We start from the raw sequence: 15,936 nt of genomic DNA, 5'->3' as shown, positions 1-15,936 counted from the left end.
AAAGGCTACTGTAGTTGGTGAAAAGATGACATTTTTTTAATTATCCACTTGAATTGGAAGCAGTTGTGAGCCATTCAGCCACTCAATATAACAATGGTTAATCTTTTACCTCAATGCCAACTTCATAGAAATACTGAAAGCCAATCAGCCCTTTGAGCCTGCCTGCCATTCAACCTGTTCCTTCATTTCAATATCTCGATGTCTTTTGTGACAAGAAATTTATTTATCTCCTTCTTGAGCACATTCAGTGAATTGGTCTCAACTGTGAGGGAGAACCCCCCCCTCAGTCTTTGATTAATTGATTATTCAGGAACCTGATAGCAGCGGAGAAGAAGATGTTTTTTTGCCACTGAGTGTCTAAGACTCCTGGACCTTTTCCCTGATGGGAGCAGAGTGAAGATGGCATGGCCTGAATGATGGGGGTCTTTGAGGATAGGTTCATCATCCCCTGAGAAAAGAAATGTCTTTCCATGATGGCAACTGGCATTGAATCTGAGAGGGATGTAGCTTAATTGATACTGGTTCAAAGAAGCAATTAAATATTGCAGTAGGAGACTAATGAGGTTCAGTGGAATGGACTGATTCATTCATCGTGTGCCAAAGTGTGTCACTGATGATTATGATTTGATTGGATTTTTATCACTTGCTTTGTGAATTGAATTAAATCATCCCGAAAAACTTATTCAGGTGTTGTCCTGGCAAAATCGACTTCTTATGTGAGGTCCGAATCATCATTCACTGCAACAAAAGAAGAAATTAACGCAATTTATTCTTATTGGTTAGTGCTTCATCAATCTATTCATGAAGCTAGATAATTTGGGGGGGGGGAGGAGTCACGTGATGGAGTAGTGGCCGGTAGGACAATACCAGCCCTCTCCAGAAAAGAAGGAAAAAAATGAAGAAAAAGAAAAGCCCCAGACACACAAATCACAACAAATAAAAAATAAAGGTGTGGAGGAAATGGCACCAAAGAAAGAAAAACCAAAAACAACGGGAAGAAAAGAAGAAGGAAAGACGCGGAAGAAAAAGGTGAAGGCCTTACCTGTACGAAGAAGCAGGGACCCATTCCCTGAGGTCAGTGGAAACCCCGCAGGGTCGCGACCCACCGAACTCAGGACTGCAAAGATGGCTCACGGAGTCAAACAGAGGTTCGCATCCGCGCACGACAACGGCAACACTGACGGGGGGGGGGGGGGGGGGGGACCAGCTGTAGAGTGGAACTCCACAGCACGAACAGCTGAGAAAGACCCACCAGCAGGGTTCGCAGCGGGAAGATACAGAAAATATGGAAACGGGAGGGATGAGAATGAAAAAAGGAAACCAGAGACACAACAGATAACCAGCCCAGAAGAAGAGGATCAATATCAAGACACCATAAAAAAAAAGTAGAAGATACAAGGAAGAGAAGTACAAGACATAAACCCTAGAGCAGACACAGAAGAAGAAGAAGGAGAACATCAAGCTCTGCACAGAGAAATAGAAGATAAAGGGAATGGACAGTACATAGATAAAAAAAAATTCAAGAATATATGGAAGCATTAAAAGATGGTTGACACAAGAATTTAGTGAAATAAAAAGAAGAATAAAAGGTACAGAAGAAAAAATGAGTAGATTAGAGCTGGTCATGACAGAAATAGGGAAAAAAGTAGACAAGGTGGAAGAACGAGAAACAGCTGTAGAAATGGAAGTGGACGACTTAAAAAGAAAATTAGAAGAAACTGATAAAAAAGTTAAAGAAGCACAGGAGTTGTTAGCTCAGAAGATGGATATCATGGAAAACTATAATAGGAGAAACAATAGTGGGCCTAAAGGAAGATGAAGAAGGCAAAGATATGAAAGAATTTATAAAAGAATGGATCCTCAAGGTCCTGGGAATGCCAGAAATACAGGAAGGAATGGAAATAGAAAGGGCACACAGAACATTAGCCCCGAAACCATAGCCACAACAAAAACAAAGATCCATTTTAGTAAAATTCCTGAGATTTTCGACAAGAGAAAATATATTGGAAAAGGCAATGAAAAAAATGAGAGAAGACAAAAAGCCACTGGAATACAAAGGTCAAAAAAATTTTTTCTACCCAGACGTAAGCTTTGAGCTCCTGAAGAAGAGGAAAGAGTTTAACGCGGCAAAATCGATCCTATGGAAGAAAGGCTATAAATTTATCTTAAGATATCCAGAGGTGCTTAAAATAGTTATCCCGGGGCAGCAAAGCAGACTGTTCTCGGATCTGGAGAAAGCACGAGAATTTGCAGAACGCCTGCAAAACAGAAAGCGAGATGAAGAGAGGAGACAGGAGAAATTAAATAAACTACCAAACAATAAAACACTGGGAGAGGATGGACTCCCAATAGAATTCTATAAAACATTTAAAGACTTATTAATTCCTCCTCTCCTGGAAGTAATGAACCAGATTGAAGAAACACAAAACATGCCAGATTCATGCAAAACAGCAATAATTACAGTAATACCAAAGACGGGGAAAGATCCACTAACACCAGCATCGTATAGACCAATATCTCTACTCAACACAGATTATAAGATAATAGCTAAACTATTAGCAAACAGATTGGCTGACTGTGTACCAATAATAGTAAAACTAGATCAAACTGGATTTATTAAGAAAAGACGAACAACGGACATTATCTGTAAGTTCATTAACTTAATCCATGCAGTACAAGGAAACAAGACGCCAACAGTGGCGGTTGCCTTAGATGCTGAGAAAGCCTTTGACAAGAGTAGAATGGAATTATTTATTCAAAGTACTACTAAGGTTCAACCTACCAGAGAAATATATTAATTGGATTAAAGCATTATATAAGGGACCATTGACGAAGGTGACAGTAAATGCATATATATCAAACCAATTTAAATTAAGCAGGTCAACTAGTTGGGGATGTCCACTATCTCCCTCACTGTTCGCGTTAGCTATAAAACCATTGGCAGAACTGATAAAACATAGAAACATAGAAGATAGGAGCAGGAGTAGGTAATTCAACCCTTTGAGCCTGCTCCGCCATTCAACGAGATCATGGCTGATCTTAAAGTTCAGTACCCCGTCCCCGCCTTCTCTCCGTAACCTTTAATACCCTTATACTGAGGAAATAGATCTAATTCCCTCTTAAATATATTCAATGAACCTGCCTCTACTGCCGTCTGTGGCAATGAATTCCACAGATTCACCACCCTCTGGGTAAAGCAATTCTTCTTATTCTTGGTCCTAAATGGTTTGCCTATTATCCTCAAACCATGGCCCTGGGTTCTAGATTTTCCCATCATTGGAAACATCCCATCTGCATCCATTCTATCCAGTCCTGCCAGAATTTTAAATGTCTCTATGAGATCCCTTCTCAATCTTCTAAACTCCAGCGAGTACAATCCCAATTTGCGCAATCTTTCCTCATAAGTCATTCCTGTTATTCCAGGTATCAGCCTAAGATGACTTAGAACATTGGAAAGATTTACCACTAACACTGATGGGAAGGGTAAATTGCATTAAAATGAACATCTTCCCAAGGATACAATACCTATTTCAATCGTTACCAATTCACCTAACAGAGAAAATCTTCAAGGAGCTAAAGAAAATAATAGGGAAATTCTTATGGAAAGGGGGGGAAACCGAGGATAGCACTAGATAAATTAACAAAATGGTACAAATAAGGGGGCTTACAGCTACCAAACTTTAAGAATTATTATAGGGCAGGACAATTAAGATACCTATCAGATTTTTATCAAACAAGGGAAAAACCAGATTGGACCAGATTAGAGCTAGATAAAATAGGGGAGAAGGTACCTGAACATATACTATATAAGTGGGATGAAAAGCTGGTGCAACATGGGAATTCACCAGTACTGCACCATCTGCTCAACATTTGGAAGATGATTCACATAGAAAGGAAAAAAACAAATTATCAACTACCAAAATTAATATTGATGCAAAATCAACTAATCCCCTTCACAATAGATAATCTTTCCTTTAGAGAATGGGAGAGAAAAGGGATCAAAAGAATAGAAAATTGTTTTTCGGGAAATAAATTATCATCTTTTGAACAAATGAAGTGCAAATATGGTATAACTCATGGTACAATGTTTGCATACCACCAACTGAAAACCTACTTGAAGGACAAATTGGGAAGCAGGCTGAGGTTACCAGAAGGAAGCAATTTTGAATATGTTATTACAGACACAATGATAATTAAAAGATTTATAACAAACATGTACATTAAACTGCAAGAGAAAGAGAACGAGGAAATAAGCTTGTAAACCCAAATAAAAGTGGGAACAAGATCTAAACATAAAGATAAAGAATGAAACATGGGAAAACCTATGCTCCAGAACTATGAGAAATACAATAAACATGAGGTTACGTAATGATACAATATAATTGGTTACACAGGCTATACACCACACCTCAAAAGTTAAATAAATGGTTTTCGCTGTAAGAAGGAAACGGGAACAACAGTACATGCAATTTGGGCATGTGAGAAATTGAAAAAGTTTTGGGAAGATCTAAATCAGGTATTAAATAAAATCACAAAAAGCAACATACCCTGCCCCATATGAAAATATAGCCGCTGCAAGTGGCTGGTTAGAGGCGGCTGATGACGCCATCAGCCCACGACCCATCTCCCCACTCACCCTTCTCCCTTCATGACACCCCTCAAGGCAGGGGTGGTGGGTGGGAGTGGTCAGGGCAGCATGGGGCGGCACGAGCCATCAGGCAGTGGAGGCCGTAAGGTCATGGCGGATAACGGGGGCCGTCAGGCAATGGGAGCCGTCAAGGAAGACACCCTCACTGGACCTCTTTTGCCTTCAGGGCCTCTCTCTGTGGCTCAAAACGCATAGAGCAATGGCCGTCTTCCCGACCCATAATCCCCCATGCAGCCTGTACTGTTCTGGGAAACACAGAGCAGTTCCAGTTGTGTGGGGGATTATGGGTATCCGCGTATTTATGATGGGTGGCACTACGGCACCAATTGCCCTGCCTACATTGGATCCAGAGGGTGCTATGAGGCACCACTCAACATGAATGCGACGCTGGAGCAATCTTTTAGGGTTGCTCTACGAAAGGTAAGTTTTATGTTTTCCCTCTGCGCTTGTAGCCGGCCTCCAGTTGGAGGCCTGGCATGAAATGGCCTGATGACTTTGATTTGGAGTTGCATGGCCCTAAAAGTGGTTAGCATACCATCTTTACAGCACCGGTGATCAGGTCCGGGGTTTGAATCCCACCCTGTCTTTAAGGACAACTCGCATTTGAATTTTACATTCTCCCAGTTTCTGCGTGGGTTTTCTCTGGGGGCTCCAGTTTCCTCCCGCCATTCAAAAACATACCGGGGGTGTTGGTTAATGGGTGTAAATTGTGCGGCACGGACTCTTGGGCCGAAATGGCCTGTTACTGTGCAGTATGTCTAAATTTAAATTTAAAAACTTTAACTTTTCACTTTCCCAGACTTCCTCTTATTTGTGCACTCTTTTTTTCCCCCTCCATTGACATTGATACAGAGCATTTCTGAAGAAGTAGTCTTCCCTCTGATGTGTTACAAAGATGAAGATGAAGAGCTCTGGCAGGAAGACCCATATGAATACATTCGGATGAAATTTGGTGAGCACCATGAAATATGCCTGGAGTTGATTTTGAAATTACTTTTCTTCTGAATTATTAAATTTAGAGAGAACCTGACAGTATTTCAAAGAAAATGAAACTGTGGAGTTAGAAATCTGAATTAAAAAGATGAAGTGCCTAAAATACTCACGGATCAGGCCACATCCATAAATGTCCAGAGAGAACAATTTAGGTTGATGACATTTCATCAGAACGCAGGTAAAATTCATTGATTCAAGATGGAGGCAGCGACTTTCTGTAGGTTCCAGAACACCTTACTCCCTTTACTGTTAAATACTGTAAGGTAAAAACATCATGAGATGGGACCGGAGAAGGAGTCACCCAGTACTAAGGAGTAACAGAATGCAGATGTGACCTTGTACACTCAAGATAAGCTTTGCACTAACAAGAATGATGTGCAGCAGACTAACAGAGAAGGATAGCAACAGTTTATTCATTGGACAATGTAATGGTATGATAATTTACTAAGTACGTATCCTGAGGTATAAAAAAAACACCACTTGCTGATAACGGCAGAATGCGCCTTCTCCAACTAACACTGTTAGTTGCAAGTGTTACAATCCGGCAATAAAGAACAAAGAACCTTGATTTCGACTCAGTCATTCATGAACAAAGCAGACCTAACAATACCCACCTCCTGATGTTCTTTCACTGAAATCGGCACAATGCAGTCTTGACCTCAATGAACAGAATTAATGATTTACAAATCTTCCGGGTAACGACTGAGTCAGGAACAGGCCAGCTGGAAGGCAAAAGGGACAGGTCACCACCAAGGTCGAGGGCAGAAATATGAAGTGAGGCCGGGATCCAAACAAGACTGAAGCACAGAGGACTGAGACCTCCTGTACCATCCATATTGCTGGTGAATGTCCAGTCACTAGAGAATAAGACTGGTGACATGCAGGCAAGACTGCTTTATCAGAGACAGGTGAGTCAGATCTCAGTTGTTTGCTGCACCGAGACCTGGCTAACAGAGAACACACCGCTATCCGACAAGAAGGTTTCACCATTCATGAACTGGATCGGAACTCGGATTCTTGAAAAGGAAGTGGTGCTTTTTCGTTAATACTGGGTGGTGCACGAACATTGGAGTTATATCTACCTCCTTCTTTACTGCCTTAGAGCAATTCTTGATTAAATGCAGACCCTTCTATACACCCTGAGAGTTCTCATCAGTGATTCTCACCGGAGTCTATATCCCTCCCAATGCTGATTACAAACAGGCCCTTATGGAGCTGCATGATATGGTCAGTAAACATAACAGCCCAGCCCAACGTACTACAAATCTTATTTGGAGACTTTAACCAGGCCTGCCTCAAGAAAACCCTGCCCAACTACCACCACCAAGTAATGCTGTACCAAAAGTCCCAGCACAATTGCTACACCAAGATAAATAACGCCTGCTGTTCTTTCCCGAGATCACATTTTGGCAAGTCGGATCATCTGGCTGTGCTCCTTCTGCCTTCATGCAGACAGTTCCTAAAAAGAGAGGTTCTGGAGATCAGACAGGTCGAAGGTAGTCACAGGAGGCTGAAGAACATTTGCAGGACTTCCTGGATTCAGCGATTGAGTGGTGTTCAAGGACTCAGGAGAGGATCTGAATGATTGCACCAGGGTTGTCACAGACTTTATTAAAACCGCTGTGGATGAGTGCATCCCTACCAAATAATTCAGGATTTTCCCCAATTAGAAGCCCTGGATGAACAATGAAATCCGGAACCTGCTGAGAACCAGATCAGAATTAGGATTCATTGTCATGTGCAAGTCATGAAATTCAGTGTTTTGCGGTAGCGTCATAGAGCAAACGAACATATTGTAATTGTCTTACAACATTACGATAAAAAATAAAAATGTCAATTACAGTGCACGAAAAGTATGGTAGTGTCTTTGGTTCATTGATTATTCATTAACCTGATGGGAGCAGGGAAGAAGCTGTTCTTGTGCCATTGAGTGCTCATCTTTAGCTCCTGTACCTTTTTCCAGATGGTAGCAGAGTGAAGAGGGCATGGCCTGGGTGGTGGGGGTCCTTGACGATAGAGGCTGCTTTTTTAAGACACCATGTAGATGTCCTCTATGGAGTGAAATCTGGTGCCTGTGATGTCACAGGCTGAGTTAACCATCCTCTGGAGTTTATTTTTGTCCTGAGAGTTGGCACCCTCATACCAGGCAGTGATGCAACCAGCCAGAATGCTCTCCATGGTACACCTGTAGTAGTTGGAGCGTCTTCAGTGACCTACCGAATCTCCTCACTCACCTAGAATAGCTGTTGGTGAGCCTTCTTTGTGATTGCATTGACGAGGAGGCTCCAGGACAGATCCTCAGAGATGTTGTCACCCAGGAATTTGAAGATTTTGACCTTCTCCACTACTGAGTCCTTTTCACAGATATTTAATCCGGAGATCCAGATCATAACAGAAGAAGCCTGCAAAAAACCATCTCCCGGATGAAGTGGAGTTTCTGGACAAAAATGGAAATCATGAGGGATACGTGACACCTGTGACAGGATATAAATGCTGACGATAAACCTGCTACAATACAAAATCCGGTGCATTAGAAAACTGTAAAGCTTCACTCCATGATGAACGCAATGCCTTCTATACCCAATTTGACCACAAGAACAAGAAAGAACCACCACATCGGACCACCGCTCCCCCACCCCCCCGCCCAATATTCCCTGATGATCCTCTCCTGTCTGTATCCGAGGATGATTTGTAGGCTGCCTTCAGGAGAGTGAATTTGAGGCAAGCATCTGGTCTGAATAGAGTACCTGCCCAAGTATTAAATATCTGTGGTGACCAACTGATCAATGTTTTCACAGACATCTTCAACGTCTCACTCCGGCAGGGCATGGTGCCCACCTGTTTCAAACAGACATCAATTTTGTCAGTGCCCAAGAAAAGTGTGATGACCTGTCTAAATGACTGTTGATCAGTGGGACTCACTTCAACAGTGATTAAGTGTTTTCAAAAGTTGGTGTTGAAACATATCAGCTCTTGTCTGAGCAGCAAAACGGATCCGTTCCAATTTGCCTATTGTAGCAACAGGTCTGTGGCAGATGCCATCTCACTGGCTCTGCACAAAGCTCTGGAACACCTGGACAACAAAGATGCATGCATCATGATGCTCTTCATTGACTCCAGTTCAGCATTCAACACCATCATCCTTTCAAAACTAATCAGCAAATTCCAAAACTTGCGACCCAACACCCCACAGTGTAATTGGATCCTGTATTTCCTCACTTACAGTCTCCAATCAGTGAGGATTGGTAAGAACATCTTCTCCACAATCTTCATGAGTACCAGAGCACTACAGGGTTGCGTTCTTAGCCTCCTGCTCTTCTCACTTTATACCTATGACTGTGTGGCTCGGTACGACAACAAGACCATCTACAAATTCACTGATGATACCATGGAAGTGGGTTGTGGTGATGAGTTAGCATACAGGAGGGAGATTGAAAACTTGACTACCAACAATAACTTTGCAATCAATGCCACCAAGACCAAGGAGCTAATTGTTGACTTCAGGAACGGTAAACCAGAGGTGTACAATCCAGTGATCATTGGGAGATCAGAGGTGGAGAGGGTGAGCAAATTTAAGTTCTTTGGAGTCACTATCTCAGAAGATATTTCCTGGACCCAACACACTAAAGGCATCGTGAAGAAAACATATCAGCGTCTCTACTTCCTCAGGAGTTTGAGGGGGTTTGGTATGACATCAGAAACCATGGCAAATGTCTACAGATGTGTGGTGTAATGTGCTGCAGCTGCATCACGGTCTGGTATGGGGTTATCAATACCCCCGAGCATAAAGCCCTTCGAAAGGTAGTGACACAGCCCATTACAGGCAAACCTCTTCCCAACATCAAGAACATCTACAGGGAACACTGCTGTCGGAGAGCAGGAGCAATCATTGTGGATCCACTCCACCCAGTCCACGTTCTGTTCTTGCTGCTACCATCAGGAAAGAGGTATAGGTGCCACAAGACTCATACCACCAGGTTCAGGAACAGCTGCTACCCCTCCACCATCAGACTCCTTAACAATTAACCCATTGAGGGACTCCGTTCGGGACTCTATTGTGTCTTTTTTCTCTCTGTATTGCAGTTAGTTGTTTACACTTCTTTATTTGTTTACATGTGTACATTATGTACAGTTTTTTTTGCACTACCGCTAAGTGGTTGTTCTGCCTTGCCCACAGGAAAAAAGAATTTCTTGGTTGTATGTGATGTCATATATGTATTCCGACAATAAATCTTCATCTGAAACTAATAAATCATGGATGCTGCCTGAACTGTTAGGTACTTCCAGTATCTCCCACTGTCCATTTTCTTTTTGGAGATGCATAAGGGTAATAGGCCCTTCAGGCCCATGAGCTTGCACTGCCCAAATACTCATGTGACCAATTAACCTACTCACCTCATAAGTTTTTGGAATGTGGGAGGAAATCGGAGCACCCGGAGTAAACTCATGCAGATAAGGGAAGAAGAGAAAACTCTTTACAGACAGAACCCAGCTGCCTCTCTGGCAAGAAAAAATGCAAACGTATTTCATTTTGTAGCCAACATTTGGCAATCAACTGTTTACTAGATTTGCCCAGCAAAGGGTTGGTTATAAATTTTTACATATGAAAAGAGCAGTTGATTACTGGTTCTTTTGAAATATTTTTCAGATGTATTTGAAGACCATGTCTCTCCAACCATTGCAGCCCAGAATTTTCTTTACACTGCAGCCAAGAAAAGAAAGGAGGTATGGAAAATTTCCACTGCTCAAGTTCACAAAAGAGTTACAACTATCAAATTGAAGTATCATTGAATTGGAGAGTTAACATTTTGAAATTAGTGTTTCTGACTGCGGCATCAGTTTCAAATACTTTGGACTGTATTGTGAGAGCTTGGCACACTAATTCAGTTGTCCAGAAATTGGGGCAGATTTATTTCTCAGCCTCCAAGACCAAGTGTCATTTCTGAACCATAAATTGCATCATTAGCATGTTCTTACAAGATTTATGAGCAAATTAAAGTGCTTTTAGCAGCAACTTTACATTTGTGTCAAGAACCCAGCAATTTCAAGATCAGTGGGATGTTTCATAGCTTGTTGACTTTGCCACTCAATCTCTGTCTCAGCACAAACTGCAGCAGCAATTTATGAAGGAATCATAATGATCTTTGCATGTAAATTTTACTAGGATTTCTCCAAAATTTGCTGAATTATTATAGTATTCAGCCTCAGAGTAATTCCTGGCCATCATTTTTTTTTCAAAAAAAGAGAAATTTTACACTATTGAGTCAGTCAAGGAGCTGGATTTACTCCATCAAACATTGTATAAAGCAAATAAGCTGCTGTATTTATTCAGCAAACCAAAGTACTTGAATAAAATATCTTTAAACTGAAGCAGTCAATCATGGTGAATCTACAGCAAGGTATCCCAGTGACATATAATGTGGTGGATGGTTCTTCTTTGGCTTGGTTTCGCGGACGAAGATTTATGGAGGGGGTAAAAAGTCCACGTCAGCTGCAGGCTCGTTTGTGGCTGACAAGTCCGATGCGGGACAGGCAGACACGATTGCAGCGGTTGCAAGGGAAAATTGGTTGGTTGGGGTTGGGTGTTGGGTTTTTCCTCCTTTGCCTTTTGTCAGTGAGGTGGGCTCTGCGGTCTTCTTCAAAGGAGGTTGCTGCCCGCCAAACTGTGATGCGCCAAGATGCACGGTTTGAGGCGTTATCAGCCCACTGGCGGTGGTCAATGTGGCAGGCACCAAGAGATTTCTTTAGGCAGTCCTTGTACCTTTTCTTTGGTGCACCTCTGTCACGGTGGCCAGTGGAGAGCTCGCCATATAACACGATCTTGGGAAGGCGATGGTCCTCCATTCTGGAGACGTGACCCATCCAGCGCAGCTGGATCTTCAGCAGCGTGGACTCGATGCTGTCGACCTCTGCCATCTCGAGTACTTCGACGTTAGGGGTGTAAGCGCTCCAATGGATGTTGAGGATGGAGCGGAGACAACGCTGGTGGAAGCGTTCTAGGAGCCGTAGGTGGTGCCGGTAGAGGACCCATGATTCGGAGCCGAACAGGAGTGTGGGTATGACAACGGCTCTGTATACGCTTATCTTTGTGAGGTTTTTCAGTTGGTTGTTTTTCCAGACTCTTTTGTGTAGTCTTCCAAAGGCGCTATTTGCCTTGGCGAGTCTGTTCTCTATCTCTTTGTCGATCCTTGCATCTGATGAAATGGTGCAGCCGAGATAGGTAAACTGGTTGACCGTTTTGAGTTTTGTGTGCCCGATGGAGATGTGGGTGGGCTGGTAGTCATGGTGGGGAGCTGGCTGATGGTTAACAGAATTAAATCTTGCATGATTAATTGATAATTTCTGCACCATCTCTATTCGAACCAAACATTACCATTACTTAATCATTGTTAAAGAATGCTAAATAGGAGCAGAAGTAAGCTATTGGGCCCTTTTAGTTCACTCCGCTATTCCATCATCATTCTCCCACTCAGCCCCACTTCCTTGCCTTCTCCCCAGAATTTTTGACACCCTGACTATTCAATTACCTATCAACTCTGCCTTAAGTACACCAAGGGATCTGGCCTCCACAGCTGCCCATGGTAGCAAATTCCACTCTCTTGCAAAAGGAATATTTAATTAATATTTGCCATAGTAACAAGACAAGAATCTAAATTGGTGAAAAGAGAGCCATTCCTAACCAGCCTTTCCTCTCAGAGTGAGCGTGGCAGAGCTGACCTGCCCATTCAAGATTCAATTACTTATCATAGTAATAAAACAGTGTCATATTACGTGAAATTTCTTTGTGCAGATGGATTTGCCACCAGCCTAAATGCCTCTTACAGTCTTACTACATTCAGATTTACAGTTAGAGAGAGAAGCAAAAGAGAGTTTTCCCCCCCCCCCCACCCCAGAGTCACCAAGTGTCCATAGATTCATCTCCAGCACTTCTTCAGCCCCTCCAGCCACACGAAGTCCAGTCCAAACCATTGGCAACCTGAGCTCCAGATCCAAATTTCTAACACGGTCAGGAACTCTTCAACACCTCCTTGCATCCCGCTCCTATACCTGGTACCCCTCCAGCCAGTTTGAGCCAGTCTCCAGCAGTCCGCAGCTCAGCGTGAGTCTCCTGTCAGCCGTCTCCAGTAGCCCACAGCTTCCATGAGTTTCTCACCTCGAGTCTCCAGCAGCCTGCCACATGCACTGGTCCCTTTCTGATCTGCTGCCCTGGTCTCCTCTGCTTCTCCCTCTCAGATGGAGGGAGTGATCTTCCTGTCATCTGGTGCCCTGCTCCAGTCCTCCACTTCTTCAGAGTCTGCAGCCCTTCGTGCTGCTGATTAATAGGCGTCGCTATCTTGGGCGTAGACCCATGGTCGTGAGATTCCAAGCAAAACCACCGTCTGCTCCCCCAACAGGCCTTTCAAAACTGAGCAGCTGGACCCCAGGGAAGTGCTGCATCTCCACTCCACGCTGGTCCACATCAGCACTGCTGCTACAGTGCTATAGCGGCTCTGGCAGCACTGCCATTTTTCTAATATAGGTGCTGGCATTGAAGAAGGAGAGTGAATCTTTAAAAAATAGAAGAGGAGAATGAGCAGAATGGGATTGTAATTTATCAAACAAGCATTACACATTTGCAGGCAGCTCATGAAAATATATTGCACAGCGATCGCACATCAATTTTAAATTCCAGAACAACATCGAACCAATGTTCAATTTCCATTTTCTTCTTGTGAAGATGCTACAATAATAAATGTGTTGAAAATATATTTTAAGTTATTTATTATACTTTATTTGTAACAGTAACAGTAATCCAATTTTACAATTCAACTGATTTAATTCTTGTAGGTTTTGCCAAAGATGATGAGCTTTTGTTACCAGATCTTGACAAACCCAAGTGGAGATCCCCGCAGGAAGGATGGAGCACTACATGTTATTGGGTCCCTGGCAGATATTTTGCTAAAAGTAGGTGTGAATAAGTTGGAGAGCACAGTTCTGGACTTCTTTTGATGGGGTAAGACTGTGCAAAACTGAGATGTGGGTGTTAGAAGCTGTGGGTATGAACCACTATTTTCACTCAGTTAGCTGATTTCTTTCAGGGCAAAAGATGGCCTCCAGGGACAAGACCTGGAGATGGTTCTTTCACAGAGTGAATGCAGATACATTGGGCCAAGTCACCTTCTCCTCTGCTGCAAGTTTCTGGGAATTCAGTGATGTTTGCAAAATGGCATGAGTTATTGATTGGGTTGAGAGTAAACTTTCTTGGACAATAATCTGTTTTCATTCTTTGGTCCAAGCATCTTATTTACCTGAAGATTCCTCGTGGTTTTGTTAAATTTGAATTTTCAGGCAAGTTGGGATATATTATTTAGACCAGAAAAAGGCAAATTATTGTTCTCAATAAGTTGAAAATTTACCACAAAAGCATTTGGATGTGTGAAATCAATAAATTTCAAGCAGCTCCCTCAGTTTATTCCTATCTTAGTGAATATCCCTGATTTTTTTTTTGGTAATTTTAGTCACCCTCTTCAAGATTCAATGTTCAATTTATTGTCATGCAATAAAAACTCATATTACACAAAATTGCCTTTTGACTGCCATTGACAGAAATTGCCTGAAGTGTCTCTTATAGTCAGACAAAGAGAAGCAAAAGAGATTTCTTCATCCCCCCACAACTTTCCAGAGTCACTGAATGTCTGTGGATTTGCCTCCAGTACTCCCGCAGCCCCTGCATTTACACAGAGTATAGTCCAAACCAACAGCAACCCGAGCTCCTGATCTGAACCTCCGATAAGATTAGGAATCCATCCGCACTCTTGGCACCCTCTCACATCCCGGTTCTGATACCTGGTACCCCTTCAGCCAGTTTCTAGCAGTCCGCAGTCTGGTGCGAGTACCTTGACCGGAGTTGCCAGCAGCTCCCAGCCTGCATGGGTTCCTTGCCTCGAGCCACCTGTGTGGGTCCTTCAGTTGCAGAACCCATCACTCATCAGCTGAAGTCACCATCCTGAGGGTCATCTTCTCTGCTTCTCCTTCTCAGACTGGGGATGGTGGTTCCCTATACCAGTCCTCTGCTTCCCCAGAATTTTCAACTCTTCATGGCTGCTGCCAATATTAGGCATCACCGTCTTGGGCACATACCCCATGGTTGCAGGATTTTCAATAAAACCACTGTTGGTTACATTTACAGGCTGTTTAAAGCCTGTACAGAGCCTAAGGCAGTTGGAATGGGCGGTTTGTCCGCACGGGAGTGCTTTGACTCCGCTCCCCGCAGGTCTACTTCTGTTTCAGCATCTCCGGGAGCACTGCCATTTTTGGGCTCCACAATTGTAAAATTGCATGCATTCTTGGTTTTGCCCAGTCTCCATTTTGGACCTGAATATGTAAAAGTAATTAATTGTTGCTATTTTGTCACAACTCCACTGTGCTGAAGCAATAATAACGTTTGGAGTAAAGAATGGGTATTATCTCCCTTGACAAAAATTCTACTTTTAAACTTGAAGTTTTTTTTTTAAACAATGAAAATAATGTGTGTGTTCATCACTAACCTGAGCTGCTCTGAATAATACGCATCTCCCAAACTCAGCAATACAAGTATCACACTTTTGGAAAACTCATTCTATACTCATTTGCCACAACAGTTACTACTCTCTTGATTTCATAGTGTGTGTTCATGTCCACCAGGATGGCATCTTAAGCTTTTTAAACTGATTTCAAGGAATGAGGAGTCTTTCATTTGCTCAACCAAATAATTTTCAAGCCCAAGTCTTAGACAGGTGAATCAATATCTAACCTAAGCCAACCAATTCCAGTCTTTGAATGTTATTCTGTTATTTCAAAACATTGTACTTTTTTCCTCTCTTTCAGTAAACTGAATTTATGCTCATACCAACAGAAAAACATATACAAGGGACAAATGGAGTTGATACTTCAGAGTTATGTTTTTCCTCTGTTTAACTCTGAATTGGGCTATCTCCGAGCAAGGGTAAGATTACACACTATGTTGGTGTGGTGATTGATTTTTACTTTCCTCTCTCTGATGTTTTCTTGAAAGTGCATTTGGAAATTGATGTATTTTACACTAATGAACAGGAGAAACTTCAAGGGAGGAATAGTTAAACTTAGACAAACAGCATGGTAAGAGGCCATTTTGGCCCACAATGTCCAATTATACCCAATTAACCTGCATCCCCTGTATGTTTTGGAGCTCCCCAGAGAAAACCCACACAGTCACAAGGAGAACATACAAACTCTTTACAGACCGCACAGACAGCAAGGGATTTGAACCCCAGTCTCTATCGCTGGCACTGTAATCA

At 42.6% G+C, this 15,936-nt stretch overlaps 1 protein-coding gene across 8 annotated transcripts in view; it reads left to right on the top strand.

Annotated features, from left to right (window-relative positions):
* The window catches only part of ipo8 (importin 8), a 161,215-nt gene that overhangs the window by 81,091 nt on the left and 64,188 nt on the right, over positions 1 to 15,936 (top strand). For all 8 annotated transcript variants that reach the window (XR_011346521.1, XR_011346522.1, XR_011346524.1 and 5 more), the window contains 4 exons: positions 5,501 to 5,600; positions 10,290 to 10,366; positions 13,469 to 13,585; positions 15,516 to 15,605. Coding sequence is in view for 4 of the 8 variants with exons in the window: in XM_069903133.1 (XP_069759234.1) it covers positions 5,501 to 5,600; positions 10,290 to 10,366; positions 13,469 to 13,585; positions 15,516 to 15,605 (384 nt within the window). In the remaining 4 variants the exon portion in view is untranslated. The remainder of the gene's footprint in view (positions 1 to 5,500; positions 5,601 to 10,289; positions 10,367 to 13,468; positions 13,586 to 15,515; positions 15,606 to 15,936) is intronic.

The sequence above is a fragment of the Narcine bancroftii genome, chromosome 11 (genome assembly GCF_036971445.1).
Source record: "Narcine bancroftii isolate sNarBan1 chromosome 11, sNarBan1.hap1, whole genome shotgun sequence".
In the NCBI taxonomy this organism is placed as follows: domain Eukaryota; kingdom Metazoa; phylum Chordata; class Chondrichthyes; order Torpediniformes; family Narcinidae; genus Narcine; species Narcine bancroftii.
Note: the sequence above shows the minus strand (reverse complement) of the source record. Positions and strands in the feature narration are given on the sequence as shown.